Genomic DNA, 17,560 nt, shown 5'->3' with positions numbered 1-17,560 from the left:
CATGACAAGCATTTCAATAAAACGCAATAGCATGGGGCGTAGATAGGGTCTCAGTGGTTTACATGACAAGCATTTCAATGAACTCAATAGCATGGGGCGTAGATAGGGCCTCAGTGGTTTACATGACAAGCATTTCAATGAACTCAATAGCATGGGGCGTAGATAGGGCCTCAGTGGTTTACATGCTTCCATGCTGCTTCGGAATCACATAGGATTCTGTTTCGTGTAATAGTTTGGTATCTCTGTGTACACTCGGCTATTTATTTAACAATTGTTACTGTATATCAGTGTTATAGAACAAAAGTTATGCCAACGCACTCTGTCTGTCTGTCCGTACGTCTCGTAAAACACCCATTTTTTTGGATCAAGTTGAAATTTGTATTATAACTAAATGGCATAGATAAGACATTAATCAACGAAAAAAAATAGTCAATTAACTTTTTGTAATTAATTATTTTCTTTGATACCAAGAAGGGAAATTAATCCTTCAGCACTGACAGATATGGAGAAACATATAGGGTTTTGTCCCCTTAGATAATTGTACAAGTTATTTCTCCCACATCTAGTCTCGATCAAGTTGAAATTTTAAACAATTATTTATTATACCTAACAAATCATGAATCTATTAATTATGGTAATTAATTATTTTGTTAGATATTGAATAAGGTAAATAATCTTTGTATTATTGAGAGATATAGTTGTACGTGCGTAGTTCTTTCAATTAAATAGGCTGTGTTTTGTTTTTTAAAAAGGATTTTTTTTATTTTGCTTGTTTGCTTCATATAGTTTCTAGACAATTTAAGAATAGGATTAGTTTATAGTGACATACTTTTATAGTGACATATTTTTTATAGTGACATACTTTTATAGTGACATACTTTTATAGTGACATACTTTTATAGTGACATACTTTATATTAACAGACTTGTTATTGACATACTAAATTGACAAGTTTGTTCTAGTAATACTTTTGCAAGAATGTCTTAAGTCTAAAATGTGATAAGGATGTCGCGGTATTGATTGACTCATTGATTGCCAAGAAATCGTTTGTTCCACAAATTGGATTTTGTTGATGACTAAACAAGTTCCAGAATGGACGGATTTAAAAACATAATTGACCAATTACCTGGCCTTCAAAATGGTGGAATGGATTTTATCTGCCAGACGCTAGTTGAAATCAAAAGGAGAAGATAAAAAAATGGAATTGTCTTGGGACAACAGATCATTATATAAAGTGGACGTTGGAACTCAAGAGTCTCGTCTGGGTTACTCTTTATAGACAAATCGTCTCTCTCTCTCTCTCTCTCTCTCTCTCTTGATTTCTCAATCTATCCCCCTCCTCCTATCCAACTTTTATCTATTTATGTTTATCACCATTACCATTATTTTTTGTTACAGTTTCCATTGTGTTCCAATATTATTTATATATTATAGGTTTAGACTTTTCACTTTTTCTCACCTTCCTTTTTGCGTTTAATTTCTCACTAAAGGCTTCACTTTTTTCCTACCTTTTTAAACATGCATTTCAAAGTCTGTCTGTCTGTCACAGTTTCTTTCTCATTGTTCTCTCTTCTATTACTTTTGTCGTTTTATTCACCACATTTCTTTCTATCTTCTGCTGTCCTTCCGCTCTCCCCCCGTGTGTCTCTCTCACACCTGTGTGTGTCTCTCTCCCCGTGTACATCTCTCTCCCCATGTGTGTCTCTCTCTCCCCGTGTGTGTCTTTCTCCCCGTGTATCTTTCTCTCCTCGTGTGTGTCTCTCTCCCCCGTGTGTGTGTGTCTCTCCCGGTGTATCTCTCTCCCATGTGTGTGTCTCTCTCTCCCCATGTCTCTCTCCCCATATGTCTCTCCCCCGTGTGTCTCTATCTCTTCCGGTGTCTCTCTATCCCCGTGTCTCTTCTCCGTGTGTGTCTCTCTCCCCGTGTGTCTCTATCTCTTCCCGTGTCTCTCTCCCCGTGTGTGTCTCTCTTGCCGTCTCTCTCTCCATGTGTCTCTCTCTCACCGTGTCTCTCTCTCCCACCTTGTGTCTATCTCTTCCCGTGTCTCTCTCTCCGTGTGTCTCTCTCCCCGTGTATCTCTTTCCCCGTGTGTCTCTTTCTCTCCCCGTGTGTCTCTCTCCCCGTGTATCTCTCTCTCCCCGTCTCTCTATTTCCCCCAGTGTGTCTCTCTCTCTTCCCGTGTCTCTCTTTCCCCGTGCCTCTCTTCCCCCGTGTGTGTCTCTCTCTCTTCCAGTGTGTCTCTCCCAGTGTGTGTGTGTCTCTCCCAGTGTGTGTCTCTCTTCCCGTGTCTCTCTCCACGTGTGTGTGTCTCTCCCCGTGTGTCTCTCTCTTCCCGTGTGTGTGTCTCTCTCTCAACATGTGTCTCACTCTCTTCCCTCATTTTCCCTCCCACTATTTCTTCTTTCTCTTTTCATACTTCTTAATAAATTGTTTCCTCTTGCCCCCCTCCAAAAAAAGTTTCTCTTTCCTTTTTCTTCTTTCCATCTTTCTCTTGCTCATTTCTTTCCTCTCTCTTTTTCATTCGTTATTTCTCTTGCTTCCTGTCTCTTTCTCTTTCTTCTTTCTTTTTTGTCTTTCTCTATCTTCTTGGCTCTCTCTCTCTCTCTCTCTCTCTCTCTTTTCTCTTTCTGTCTTTCTCTTACTCTCTTTCTTTTGCTTCTTCTTCTCTCTCTCTCTCTCTCTTTTTCTTTGTTATTGTCTCTTTTTCTCTAGCTCTCTCTATCTCTCTCTTGCATCTTGTCTCTCTCTTTCTCCTACTTCTTGTCTTTCTCTTTCTTTCCTTCTCTTTATTTCTCTTTATTTCTCATTTTTTTGCTTCTTGTCTCTTTCTTTCTTTCTTTTGCTTTTTGTCTCTCTCTCTCTTAGGCTCTTATTCACTATATCTTTGTTTATCACTGTTATTATTATTAATGATTTATGTTTATCATTTTGTCTATTTTGTTTTAAATGTCTAGATCTTTTCATAACTGTCTCTCTCTGCCTGGCTTTCTATTTTGTCATGCTAACAAACTCATTGTCTGCCAACAAGGCCTATTGAAGAGTTTAGCACCAACATGATCAGCTGTCTCTGACTCCTAGCAGCAACACTTTTCTCAATGCTCCTGTGTGCACCGTGGGAAGGGGAGAGCACCCGCATGCACAGCCTGAACATGTTTAGAACGAAATCGCAATTACAATTTCCCGAGAAAAGTGCTGAGACCGAGTGCAGAGTACTTCTTCCAAGTCGCCTGTCAATGACATCCTTCAGACACTGTACTTAGAGTGTCAATTAAAATGCTATGTTCCTCACACCAAAGACACACTTTCACGTTGGAGAATTCCAGACTCTGACATTTAAAGATTCCTCAACAAATTCTGTTTCTTATTTTTTTATTTTTGTTGATATCTTTATATATTGACTATTCCAAAAGTATTTAAAGATATTTCTTTGTCTTTTTTTAGTGTCTCTCGAAATGAAAGTCACTATCGCATTTTGCAGTCTGCCTGTCACATCTCCATCTCACTAACTAATAGCGTTATTGAAAATAACCTTTATTTTACATGCACACGCGCCATTCTTAGACAAGTTTTGTTATGGTGTACACTAGTGTCTAGTGGTGACTTGGCTAGGATCAATAGATAATTATACTGTGAAGATGATAGATAGATAGATAGATAGATAGATAGATAGATAGATAGATAGATAGATAGATAGATAGATAGATAGATAGCAGATTTCTGGCATAATGAGGACATGATTGGCAGGTAAAGTGTGAAAATGTTCGGCTGTTGTTTGAATTCAATCTTGTCATGACTTCATTAATCATACAGACTCGCTCATAAGCAGACGAAAGATGTCAGTTTGTGTTGCATTGTCAATGGACGGTCACACGGTGTAACCACGTTGTCACAGAATCCCTTTGCTTCAAAAGATACAACAACAGAGAAACCTTTAGAGTGACTCTACTTCTATACTGATAACTTGGAGACATTGTTCCAAGTGGCCGCAGGTTTTCTTCGCGCCTGGAGAGAGCTCCAACTTTTAACGCACTTCATCTCACGCCCAAGGTTCCTTATCACAGAACATGATGTGTCTTCAAGATTCAAACGAAGTCAGCCTGCTCGTGGGGTATTCACTTCGAACTGTCATCACCATGGACCCCTCGCCTCCATCCTCTGCCGTACTGCAACTAGTTGGGCTAGGGCGTAGTAGCAATAATAATAATAATAATAATAATAATAATAATAATAGTAATAATACTACTACTAATAATAATAATGATAATAATAATAATAATGATAATAATAACAAAAATAATCTTTATTGTCCGTGAGGAAATTTGTTTTACAATTGGGCACTACAAAAAATAATCCATGATTACAGCAAAACATTTGTACGATAGCAGTTTGAGTATAGGCCGTAATTAATGTGGGATAGAAAATAATCAGTTTTAGATATGACGTAATCAGTTTGGGATATGACGCAATTAGTTTCCTTTTTTGTCCGTAACTGACACAACAAAGAACAAGAATAAAAAACTAAAATGTCAATGACAAAGAATTGTTTAGCTCTTAGTTATGCTTTGACTACAGTGCTCAAATACCACTAATGCTGAAAACATAAAATATTAAAAATACTAAAAAAAAAAGTTCGTCTATCATGATGCTGATGACTGTTTCGTAAGCGCGTATAATTTACTCTTAATCACTAATGAATGACAGATTTAAAAAAAAAACGGAATAATTTCAAAAAAAGATATAAATCCTGGTTCAACTTATATATAAATCTACTCAGAGTATATGTAATGGACCTCATTCACCAATCGTAAACAAACAACATTTAGCCATATATCTTCTATTCAAATTATGTAATCCATAGTGGCTGTCACGTGATACGTATTTTTCATTGTTTTATCAATATTATGACGTGGCTAAATGTGTTTATTTACGATTGGTGAAAGAGGTCCATTCTAATGATAGACCTATAGATCTAGAACTGACGGTGCGCACAATGTTACTTAAAGTCTGATGATTTATTAAACTTTTTAATGAACAGTGCTTACATGCGGAAATACCCGAAGACTTAATCTGTCCAAGATAAAGATTTTCTAGTCCTTTAGCCCAATTTAAATTAATTTTACCTTGAAAAGTTGAATTGAATTTTGAATAGTAATATTTTGTGATACATTGGACAAAAGAATGAAGAAAATATTTTTTTGTTATTTGTTAAAACCATTAAATTATTTTGTGGTGAAACGTCATACCCAGCACACCTAAATATTTAGAAAATCTCTACGCACGCCGGTACTACAAAGTTAAGCGTAGTTCTAGGTCAGTCTAATTCTAGGCGTTTACTTGATAGATAAATGTATACAATTAGTGCAGGCTACACTCCCTAGTCTAATTTTTTTTTCTGTGGTTTTTAAAACTCTTAATAAATAGCAAATTTACTATCTGAAAATTACATCACAGACTCAGAGTGTACATGCATTATATTAATAGAAAAGGTGCTATCATTAGAACTATGTTCATAGCTTGTTAAATTCATTCAAACGTATGCAAAATGCGAAGAGAATGGAATTAAAAGTTTATAACACGATACTAGAAACACTTTGGAAAGTATTACATTCCACTTGTCTTCACCTGTTTCTAGCACAGCGAGGAAATGTGGACTATTTAATATGTACCTGCATTAACTCCAACTCAACTCTCTCGGATCATTCAAGTAAATATCTCTTATGATTAGATACACGGCTGTATGGTAGGCGATGGTTCTTGAATTCGATTCCTGTCCTTTTGCTTAGGGTTTCCAGATTCATGCACACCCATAGGATAACAGAGAAGAGTCTTACAAAGGAGAACAGAAAAAAAGGACAAGCCTTGCAAAGGAGGAGAGAAAGGAGGACAAGCCTTACAAAGGAGGACAGAAAACTTACAAAGGAGGAGAGAAAGGAGCACAAGCCTTGCAAAGGAGGAGAGAAAGGAGGACAAGCCTTGCAAAGGAGGACAGAAAACTTACAAAGGAGGAGAGAAAGGAGCACAAGCCTTGCAAAGGAGGACAGAAAACTTATAAAGAAGGAGAGAAAGGAGCACAAGCCTTACAAAGGAGAACAGAAAACTTACAAAGGAGGAGAGAAAGGAGCACAAGCCTTGCAAAGGAGGACAGAAAACTTACAAAGGAGGAGAGAAAGGAGCACAAGCCTTACAAAGGAGAACAGAAAACTTACAAAGGAGGAGAGAAAGGAGCACAAGCCTTGCAAAGGAGGACAGAAAACTTGCAAAGGAGGACAGAAAACTTACAAAGGAGGAGAGAAAGGAGCACAAGCCTTACAAAGGAGGAGAGAAAGGAAGACAAGCCTTACAAAGGAGAACAGAAAACTTACAAAGGAGGAGAGAAAGGAGCACAAGCCTTACAAAGGAGAACAGAAAACTTACAAAGGAGGAGAGAAAGGAGCACAAGCCTTGCAAAGGAGAACAGAAAACTTACAAAGGAGGAGAGAAAGGAGCACAAGCCTTACAAAGGAGGACAGAAAACTTACAAAGGAGGAGAGAAAGGAGCACAAGCCTTGCAAAGGAGGACAGAAAACTTACAAAGGAGGAGAGAAAGGAGCACAAGCCTTGCAAAGGAGGACAGAAAACTTATAAAGAAGGAGAGAAAGGAGCACAAGCCTTACAAAGGAGGACAGAAAACTTATAAAGAAGGAGAGAAAGGAGCAGAAGCCTTGCAAAGGAGGACAGAAAGGAGGACAAGCCTTGCAAAGAAGGAGAGAAAGGAGGACAAGCCTTGCAAAGGAGGACAGAAAACTTATAAAGGAGGAGAGAAAGGAGGACAAGCCTTACAAAGGAGGACAGAAAGGAGGACAAGCCTTACAAAGGAGGACAGAAAACTACAAAAGAAGAGAGAAAGGAGGACAAGCCTTACAAAGGAGGAGAGAAAGGAGGACAAGCCTTACATAGGAGGACAGAAAACTTACAAAGGAGGAGAGAAAGAAGGACAAGCCTTACAAAGGAGGACAGAAAACTTACAAAGGAGGACAGAAAGGAGGACAAACCTTAGAAAGGGGAAAGAAAGAAGGACAAGACTTACAAAGGGGGAGAGAAAGGAGGACAAGCCTTACAAAGGGGGAGAAAAAGGAGGACAAGCCTTACAAAGGGGGAGAGAGAGAAGGACAAGCCTTACAAAGGGGTAGAGAAAGGAGGACAAGCCTTACAATGAAGGACAGAAAACTTACAAAGGAGGAGAGAAAGAAGGACAAGCCTTACAAAGAAGGACAGAAAACTTACAAAGGAGGAGAGAAAGGAGGACAATCCTTACAAAGGAGGACAGAAAGGAGGACAAGCCTTACAAAGGAGGAGAGAAAGAAGGACAAGCCTTACAAAGGAGGAGAGAAAGAAGGACAAGCCTTACAAAGGGGGAGAGAAAGGAGGACAAGCCTTACAAAGGAGGAGAGAAAGGAGGACAAGCCTTACAAAGGAGGAGAGAAAGGAGGACAAGCCTTACAAAGGAGGAGAGACAGGAGGACAAGCCTTACAAAGGAGGAGAGAAAGGAGGACAAGCCTTACAAAGGAGGAGAGAATGGAGGACAATCCTTGCAAATGAGGAGAGAGAGGAGGACAAGCCTTACAAAGGAGGAGAGAAAGGAGGACAAGCCTTACAAAGGAGGACAGAAAGGAGCACAAGCCTTGCAAAGGAGGAGAGAAAGGAGGACAAGCCTTGCAAAGGAGGACAGAAAACTTACAAAGGAGGAGAGAAAGGAGCACAAGCCTTGCAAAGGAGGACAGAAAACTTATAAAGGGGGAGAGAAAGGAGGACAAGCCTTACAAAGAAGGACAGAAAACTTACAAAGGAGGAGAGAAAGGAGGACAAGCCTTACAAAGGCGGAGAGAAAGGAGGACAAGCCTTACAAAGGAGGAGAGAAATGAGGATAAGCCTTACAAAGGGGGACAAGCCTTACAAAGGGGGAGAGAAAGGAGGACAAGCCTTACAAAGGAGGACAGAAAACTTACAAAGGAGGAGAGAACGGAGGACAAGCTTTACAAAGAGGGGACAAAAAGAAGATTAAAGTAAACCTTCAAAACTAGGCTTACAACTTCCTTGATGAGTTAGATCAGAGGTTATAGAACTACTATAGTAAGTGCCATACAACTACTATATTAAGTATCATACAACCACTATATTAAGTATCATACAACCACTATATTAAGTATCATACAACCACTATATTAAGTGCCATACAACCCCTATTTTAAGTATCATACAACCACTACATAAGGTATCATATAACTACTATGTTAAGTATCATAAATCCCTATACTAAGTATTATACAATCACTATATTAAGTATCATACAAACACCATATTATGTATCCTACAACTACTATATTAACTATCCTAGTTCTCAGCAGTAGTGACTTTCATGTAGTGGTTCATTACTGGCACAAACATGAGCTTGGAAGCTGACATTTTCAGATTGTAGACTATTGCCCTGACTACTCAGAGAAAACTATTCAAACGTTTCTAGCACAACATTTTGGGGAGTCTCTAGTTTTCTTTGTAAACATCTCGGACTAAACAAACAGTTGCTCATCAAGAAGATTGTTTGCTATTTAGGAGTGTGTTGAAACCAAAAGATTTAAGAGAATTTAAAAAAAAAAAAACATTCAAATGTAGTGTATGCATCTAATATTCAAATGCAGTAAACAACAGATTACAACTTTAGGCTAATGTCTGCCGACGGAGGACACGACCCTAAAAATGAGAGAATGTCCGCTTTATTGCGGACGTCTGTAAATCCTAGTCTTGCAGAGAGTTTGAGCTAGGAAAATGTAAATATTAAATTTGAGAGCGAGGCTACATTTTGAGAGTTACCACCTGCCGAGGAGCTCCTCTAGTCGTTGTTTTGAGATCATCTCAACTTAACATTGCACAAAACGTCTTGCTCTAGAAGAGAATGTCCTTTGCACCTTGTTCTACCACGCTAGGGAGAAATCGGTTTTTCTCTTGTAGTTGAAGTTTTTGAGATTTAAACATGAATGACAGGCAGACACACGGACAAACAGACAAAACCAATTGTGACATTCCGCCTTTGAGGGCGGCTAGAAATGTACTAAAATTTGTTATGTTTATTAGTATTGCTTTTATTTCTTTGTCCCATTTTGTATTTATATAAATTTACAAACTAAAATTATTCTCCTAGTAGTTTATTTCACAGTTTATATGACACCTGTTTTGAGAGCTATTCTGAATTGTTATTTTAAGAGTTTGATAGAGTTTGTATTTGATAGTTCTAGTTTTTATCAAAGAGTTAATTTACATTTTTTGAAAGCTAATTTACCTCAGCTGTGTAAATTCGGTCTATTTATAGGTCTGAGTTGGTCATTTGCTGTGGCGATGCTGCTGTTCGTACGGACACGGACATTCGAAACAGGAATAGACAAAGGTCAGTGCTCATTAGTGTCGGTCTTGAATCAACTTATTTCCTAAGAATCACTAGTGGACATTCCTGAATTGGTCTGTACCTCCTAATGTGCTTGACCTTTGATCTTCCATTAGGTACTGTCCATTGTTCACGAGAGAAAGGCAATGAGGTTCTTCATGCTGAGAAAGGTGACCATGGCTTCATCGTCTCTGGTAGCTACCCTGGAAACTACAGGTAAATTACAGACCTTTCAGAACATTTGTTTCAGGACATTGATGCAGCAATGCAGAATTTCAGACACTCCAAAGTGAATTCATAATATCAGTTCTAAGGGGAGGCATAATGAGCAAGTTAATTTATTGGCGCCCCCCATCGTGGCCCCTACCCCGCCCCTCACTAGGCCTTTTGTTCTAAGCCTTGTTTGCTTTTCTATGCCTTGTCCACTATTCTAGACTTTTCTGCTATTTTAGGCCTTGTCCGCTAATCCAGGCATTGTCCGCTATTCTATAACTTATCCGATATTCTGGATCTTGTCTCTATTCTACAACTTATCCGATATTCTGGATCTTGTCGCTAGTCTATAACTTATCCGATATTTTGGATCTTGTCTACTGATCTGACAGTCTCTGATTCGAATCCCTACTTGTGTGTGTCCCAATAAATCAATACTAAATGGCATTGAAGAGTAAATGATTTCTTGGACATGACTTTCACGACCTTCACGTTGTTGACCACACGTCGTCATGGAAACGAGTTCACTTTCGTTATAACGTTTTGGCACCAGTATTGAAGAGAAAAAAAAATCGACTTGACCTTGATCTTGCTTTACGTCTGCAAAAAGGAAATTTCTGGCAGACGTCTTTACTTCTGTAATGACCCGCGCTTTTATTTAATGAGGTCCTCAAACTGAAAGACGCTTTCCGAACACATGAGTTTTTTTTTCTAGGTTTTTGTTTTTTAGTTTTGTTTTCTGCTCAACACTAGACACTAGGGACCAAGGGCCACAACTGATGTAGGTAAAAAGAATGTCAACATGAAAGATTCTAGTTTTCGCGGAAGGAGGTCGGACAAGGGAGTTAATCTTATCTTGATGTAGGTAAAGAGGCTAGACAAGCAGCAGATGGAGAAACAAAATTACGTCCCCTGGTCGGCTCTCCATCTTGTGGCACAAACATAGTCTAATTGCTGTGGGGGAGAGCCCGGAAGTAGACGAAGCCAAACGAAGAGCATTTACCTCCCTTCTGGACAAGTCGTAGCCATGTTTCCGAGGGTCCATTAAAACGTTTCAAAATAAAATAAAAATAAATTCACAAAGTCTAAATTAGCTTGTTATTATTAGTGTTCAGTTTTTAAAAAAAAAAAAGATTTAATTAGTCCAACATTCTTCGCGTGGTGCATTCCCAGTTTTTTTTAAAGTGTTGTAAGCTCCAGATTTCCGAAATATCCTGAAAAGACTGCATGCAGTTGTCTTTGAATTGATTGGATCAATTAAAAGACAACATGGCTCAAGTATTCTTTCAAATCCAAATTACATTCTTCAGTCACTAATGTACTAATCACTAATGTACTCATTCTGTCAATCTACACACTCAGCCACTTAGCAGCTCCCGCTTTCTCACCCTGGTCAATTCTGTCACTCACACTCTCAATCCGTCTCATATTAATCATCCACACCACCCATTCACTGTAATTACTCTCTCTCTCTCTCTCTTTCTCTCTCTCTCACACACACACACACACACTTTTCTTTCACTCATTCATTATAATCATTTACTCTCCCTTACGACTTATTCACTATAATCACTCACGCTTTCGCATGTTGACATTCCTGCTCAATCCATTTACTAATCACTCCAATCCTTCACTCAATTGTTCACTCAGGCACTTGTAACCTTGACCTTTGTCTGCTCTCTCAAAGTGAGCAACAACGCCTCAAGCGGTGTGACATATCGACAAGGAAGGTCACTTTATATGAGCCTCAGGTATTCTTAATGCGAAGTAACTTAAGTGGCCTCGAAATTTCAGCATCTAGATCAGTGGTTCCCAAACTTTTTTGTCTCGTAGACCCCCTAACATGTTTTCCGGTTTTCGGTAGACCCCCTGCTTAACTATTATTTTAATTTTGTAAATGTAACAACTCAATTTTTTAAAACTGTTTTTAAACTGTATTTATGTGAATAAAAGTAAAACAAAGTATAATGAAGCACATGTTAATTGGTATATATACAAATTAAAACGAAGCAAAATAAAATTTAATAAGTTTTACATGAAAGTATGAAGCAAAAAAAAAAATAGTACAAAGCACATCAGTGGGAAGGATGGGCCTGATGCTTTGATACTAACATATCAATGTTGGGCTTCCATTTCGTTAGGCTTAATCTTCAATCTCCTCAGTTAGTGATGTCCAGTTTGTTTCTTTTATTTAGTAGACGATTGGTAACAGTGCTGAACCCTCCTTCTACAAGATAAGAAGATGGAAAAGCAATTAGAAACTTTCTGATGATATTCCATAATATGGGATACGTATCGGGTATTTCTTTTGGAAGCCAAAAGAGCTGATATCCTTTTTTAAATTGTACTTTCAGTTCTTCATTAGTACTTATTCCTAGAAGTTCTTCTTGCAATGCTACATCATCCTCTTCTATAATATCAACATATGGATCGATAATCCACTGAGGTATTACCATATTCAGAATATCCTCAAATCTAATTTTAAAATCAGAATATAGGGAATTCAAATGCACATAAATGGAAATGTCCTCCTCCTGACATTTTGTGTGTTCTAAATTTGGAAATTGGGAAAATTCGCCAGGACCAATGTTTTGCTTCATTAATTTTATTCTTGCAAGATTATGGACTTTGTTTTGATCTAATTCAGGTTATCCCCTTGTTGCTGCAAGTTAACTTCATTAAATTTCTGAAATAAGTCTGTCAAATTGGCAATGTCCGATTTCCGCTTAAATTTTGTTTTAAAATTGAATCTTTATCATGCAAGAACTCTGAAACAGTGTCAAAAAGAGAAAAAAATCTAGCCATCATAAGCCTTTCGACAACCATCGAACTTCAGTGTGAAGGAGCAGTTGGTGAAAGTTCTCGTAATTTTCTTCACACAATTGAGCAAATAATCGAGTATTCAAAGCGTTGGCTCGGATTCGATTAACAGCAGTAATGACAAACTGAAGAGATTCATGCAATCTGACACTGAGATTTTTAGCAACTAAATGTTGTCTATGGATAACGCAGTGTATTGCTAACACGCCGGGTACATTTTCTTTTAAAAGGCTCACAAATCCTCGATGCTCCATCTGTTGCTACTGATATTCTATTTCCTAAAGGGATCTCTTTTTCTTTAAAGTAGTCCTTCAAAACTTTCAGTATTGATTCGCCTTTTGTCTCAATGGCCAAAGTTTTTGCAAATAGAAGTTCTTCGTGGATTTCTTGATCCATAATAAAACGAAAATATGCCAATAATAATGCTTCATTACTAGGCAAGGTTGACCCGTCCAGCTGTATAGAGAAGCATGTGGTTTGCAAATATTTACACAAGAAGTTTTCAGTGTCATAACTCATTTCATCTATTCGTCTTTGAACTGTGTTGTTACTTAAAGGAATTCTTTTAATGATATCAGAAGCAGGCTTGTGTAAAACAGTTTGTAAGACTTCTGCAACGGCAGGCAAAATCAATTTTTCACCTACAGTGTGAGGTTTTCCGGATTTTGCTATCAGTAAAGAAATATTGTAAGATGCTCGTAAACCATCATCTTCTCTTTGTGATGTCGAAGTGAACATTTTGTCCACTGTAGGTCTATTCTGAGATCTATCTTTAAGTGTTTGGAAATACTTCAAGTCTTTATCGATTTTATCTGGGTGGCATCGTTTCAGATGATTCTCCAGTTTAGATGGTTTGATGGCGTCATTACACAAAATTTTGTTACATAAAAGGCACATAGGTAATAGCTTGCTGGATGAGGAAGGAATGAAGCCAAATTTCAAATATTCAATATTATACTGTCTACATTTCTTTCTAGATTCGGCCATGTTAAATATCAGTTACCTGTAGACATAATTAGGATATTTTAAAAAGTTATTAAAATAAAAACTTTCGATTCGCACAAGACGATTTCACCAGGATTGAAAGTTAAAGAATTAGCTAAGGTAGGCGTACAAATAAAGTATCTTGTGTGTTGAAAATAAAAGAAAATAAAAGTGAGGTTCTGCAGTTGTCAGGAAATAACTATCCCATCCATGAGAGCAGATGTATAGCATCGTATTATTCATTCTAAGAAATCAATGCACATAAAATAAAACTAATAACATCATAAAAAATATTTCTTTTATTATAGTGAAAAATAGTCCTAATAGGATAAGCATCAATGTTTTACCATGCTAACGTCTGCATTATTTTAAGTTTCAACATCACTGCCATGTATGGCAATCTGAACATAAACAAATAAAATATACTTTATAAGATAGTAACGTTCAATGTTGTACCAAAACAAAGCGCACACTTGGACAATTAGTCAAGGAAAAAACAACATTGATAGGTAAGCTATACAGATTTTAAGCAAAAAACAACCACCTCTGTTTCATGATTTAAAAAAATGAACCTTTAAGTTGTAAATTTTACATGTAATGCTAAAGAGAAACTGTTGTACGAATGTATAGTTTGTGCAATATCCTACAAATTGTTTGCTCTTATAATGTATTGTAATGTGTAAGGCACAATTGTAAAACAAATTTTCTCACGGATAATACAGATTATTATACTATATTATTACTATTAACATTTTTTTAAATAGAATCTTGAAGTCTTGAATAGGTTTACTCTACAGAGCTCAATAACCTTCAAATGCCACATTTAGTTTCAATCCACTCTCCAGTTGAACTAAATAATCACTATCTCTACCATCAGACTCAAACAGCTGGTAATCACTTACCACAATCCTTTTTCTACAATAAAAACAATATTATTAAGTCTTATTGACATTTTATTTATTCAAATCTAATTATATCCACTCTGTCTTTCTCTTAGGTCAGAATTAGTAAATGTTAAAAAAAAAAAAAAAATTAGCAGTGCATTCGTCAACGAAACAATAAAAAATCTGCGATTGCAGGCATAGCCCGGTGACTATAATTGTGTAATGGTTTTAAATGGAATCCATTAGCGTAGACCCCCAAAAGCATCTCATAGACCCCCAATTTCTTTTTTAACTTCCGTGGACCCCCTGGAGGTCGTCGTAGACCCCTGGGGGTCCATATGGACCACTTTGGGAATCACTGATCTAGATCTAGATGTCTGTAGGAATTTCTATAAACCTTTATAAGAATAAACTTGATGCAATAATGTATACACAAAAGTCTGAAATGAATAATGTAGTTATTTTGTTATTGTTATGAATGGTTAGCGCATGGCTTCCGAACCTGGAGTTCCTGGATTCGAATCTCGGTGAAGACTGAGATTTTGAATTTCGGGATTTTTAGGGCGCCCCACCCAACTCTAATAGGTACCTGACTCCAGTTGAGGAAAGTAAAAGCGGTTGGTCGTTGTGCTGGCCACATGACACCATGCTCGTAAAAACGTTGGCCAAAGAAACACATGACCTTATCCACATCTGCCCTATAGAACGCATGGTCTGAAAAGAGAAACTTTACTTTTTTTTTACTTTACTCTATCTTACTATAATCTAACAAAATTTTATAACCAAGGCGAACATATTGTATTATACACCATAAACAGAAACATACAGACCACAAGCGCACTGGCCTAGATGATTGATAAATGACATCTAGCCCTTCTTCTCTGTTGAGACAGTTCAACAACGTGGCGGAACTAACTATGTGTTGACACTACTGACATAAAACAGACATTTCACAAACATTTCAGAAGACATTTCCCCCTCTTATTCCGACTCACCCCCATCGCACTCATTTCAGTTCAAAATTATTTTGGACATTTCGATATATATTTGATTTCTCAAGTTGGATCATTGTATCTGCATATAAATCAGAAATTCTGCACGGTCTGGGTGAGTTGTTGATTGTGAGTGCTGTCCTGAGACTTGATGCTCATCCGTCTTGATAGATTTTCAGATGTTTCACGATGTTTCACGATGTCTGCCTCATCGTGGCGCCGGGGTGGAAACTGTGGTGAGAGGGGACGCAAAAGGGTATCGAAACAAAGCTCCCTCGGGAGTGACTAGGAAGGTACGAGAGTCTCTTCATTGCACTTTGCGGGGATGTAACAGAGCTTCCACGTCTGTCAACGTCCAGCGGCGGTCCCTCAAGGGGCCGTTACATAAAAAGTTGTGCCCCGCATGGTTAGCCTGGTAGTACGCGGGACCTCGAGTCCGGATTGTCCGTGTCACTGGAACGGAATGCAAAACTAAACTTCAAGTTTAAACCCGAGTCTCACCCCCGTCAGACAGGACGGTGTATGCCAGGTGTGCACTGTTCATTCAGGCCGGTGAAAGGGAGCTCTTGTTCGCTTTGCTGACCTTAGGGTCCCAAGTGCTATCTCACAACTCTACACGACAATTGCAAATGGTTACTATATGTTACATGATGTTAAACGATGCTATATAATGTTATACGATGTAACATGAAGTTATACGATGTTGAATGATGTTACACGATACTACATGATGTTACACGATACTACATGATGTTACACGATACTACATGATGTTACACGATACTACAAGATGTTACACGATACTACATGATGTTACACGATGTTACATGACGGCAAGGTTAACAACATCTTCATAAGATCCTTTTTTTTTTTTGCAACATATTCGTTTCAATAGTTTTGGTTCACATTCAATGTTTACTAAAAAGAACACCACTACACTGATTGCTTTATATGACACTGAAGCTTACAAGAAAGTCAGACATTTATATCATGAACATCTCATTTTGTAAAGACAGAATGCAATCTTGACCTAAAGTCTTAATACTTTGTTTCCCCCCAATCTCTTAGTAACAAGCAAAATAATAAAAAAATACAACTTCTTAAAGGGGTAGAACTCCACATATTCACAAACATATATCTCGAAAGTGTAGAATTTTTTTCCCTTTTCGAAATCAAACACTTTAATTAACTACCAATAATAAATTGGCTAATTAGTTAGTTTTTTTTTTTATTCATGTTTCGTTAGGTAAAGTAAATAATTATTTTATTTGTTAAAATTTTATCTAAGACTAGGGGTGGGGAGAAATAAGGTGTAAAACTAGGAATAATGGGAATAATGCAGGATTAATTTCCCTTGTTAATATAAAATAAAATAATTAATAACCAGTAATTAATTGACTTATTGGTTAAATTTTAATTGATTCGTGTATTTTTACAGACAGACAGAAAGACAGACATAGTGAGTTGATATTAGCTTTGTAAATATAGGTCGCAAACATATTGTGCTTAAATTCTCTCTTAAAACAAAGAAATTAGTGATTTTCTTTTGCAAATTCTAAAATTTCCTTTTTTTTAGCGGACCCCCGAAAATGGAATAGACGCTATTAGTTTTGTGTGGTCTGTGTGTCTGTCCGTCGTCCGTCCGTCTGTTCGTCCGCCCGTCCGTCCCGTTTAGATATCGTAAACTAGAAGATATTGAAAATCCGACATCATGATATTTTAGACCTTGCAAGGTTACTTTTTTTCTGAAAGCGAAAAATTTATTTTTTAAGATCAACTATGCAAGCATTTTTTTTTCTTAAAAATCCCCATTTTTACAACAATTCACTATTAATAGTAACAAACACGGGAGGTAATTTAATAAGGGAGATGACTATTTACTATGACTTTATATTTTTTGTCAAAAAAAAAAATTATTTACAAATTTATTGCTAAGTTAAGTAAGTTCTGTCATACTAAATACTGCATTTACAAATTAAAAAAAAGTTTTCTCTTGTTTTTAAGGAGAAAAAAAATCTATTCAATATACATTTAAAAGGAACATAATTTAAAACAATATTTAATAAGTAGTTTCTCATATTATCATGTGAACCATAAGGTGCCTATTGCAACTCTCACGCAGTACATACAACTAAAGGGATTTTTTTTAAGGAAATGTTTTTTTCTTGAGGCTTTGAATAAGAGATTGACTCTTTACAAAACAATTAGATCAGTTAGATAATCATTACATGACATTAGTTAGGCCAGGTTC

General features: G+C 37.2%; 1 protein-coding gene across 2 annotated transcripts in view; it reads left to right on the top strand.

Moving 5' to 3' along the window:
* The window catches only part of LOC106074722 (uncharacterized), an 82,790-nt gene that overhangs the window by 45,295 nt on the left and 19,935 nt on the right, over positions 1-17,560 (top strand). For both annotated transcript variants that reach the window (XM_056034828.1, XM_056034829.1), the window contains exons 3-4: positions 9,345-9,419; positions 9,533-9,632. In XM_056034828.1, the coding sequence (XP_055890803.1) occupies positions 9,345-9,419; positions 9,533-9,632 (175 nt within the window). The remainder of the gene's footprint in view (positions 1-9,344; positions 9,420-9,532; positions 9,633-17,560) is intronic.

This window comes from Biomphalaria glabrata, chromosome 7 (assembly GCF_947242115.1).
Source record: "Biomphalaria glabrata chromosome 7, xgBioGlab47.1, whole genome shotgun sequence".
NCBI classification, from domain to species: domain Eukaryota; kingdom Metazoa; phylum Mollusca; class Gastropoda; family Planorbidae; genus Biomphalaria; species Biomphalaria glabrata.
Note: the sequence above shows the minus strand (reverse complement) of the source record. Positions and strands in the feature narration are given on the sequence as shown.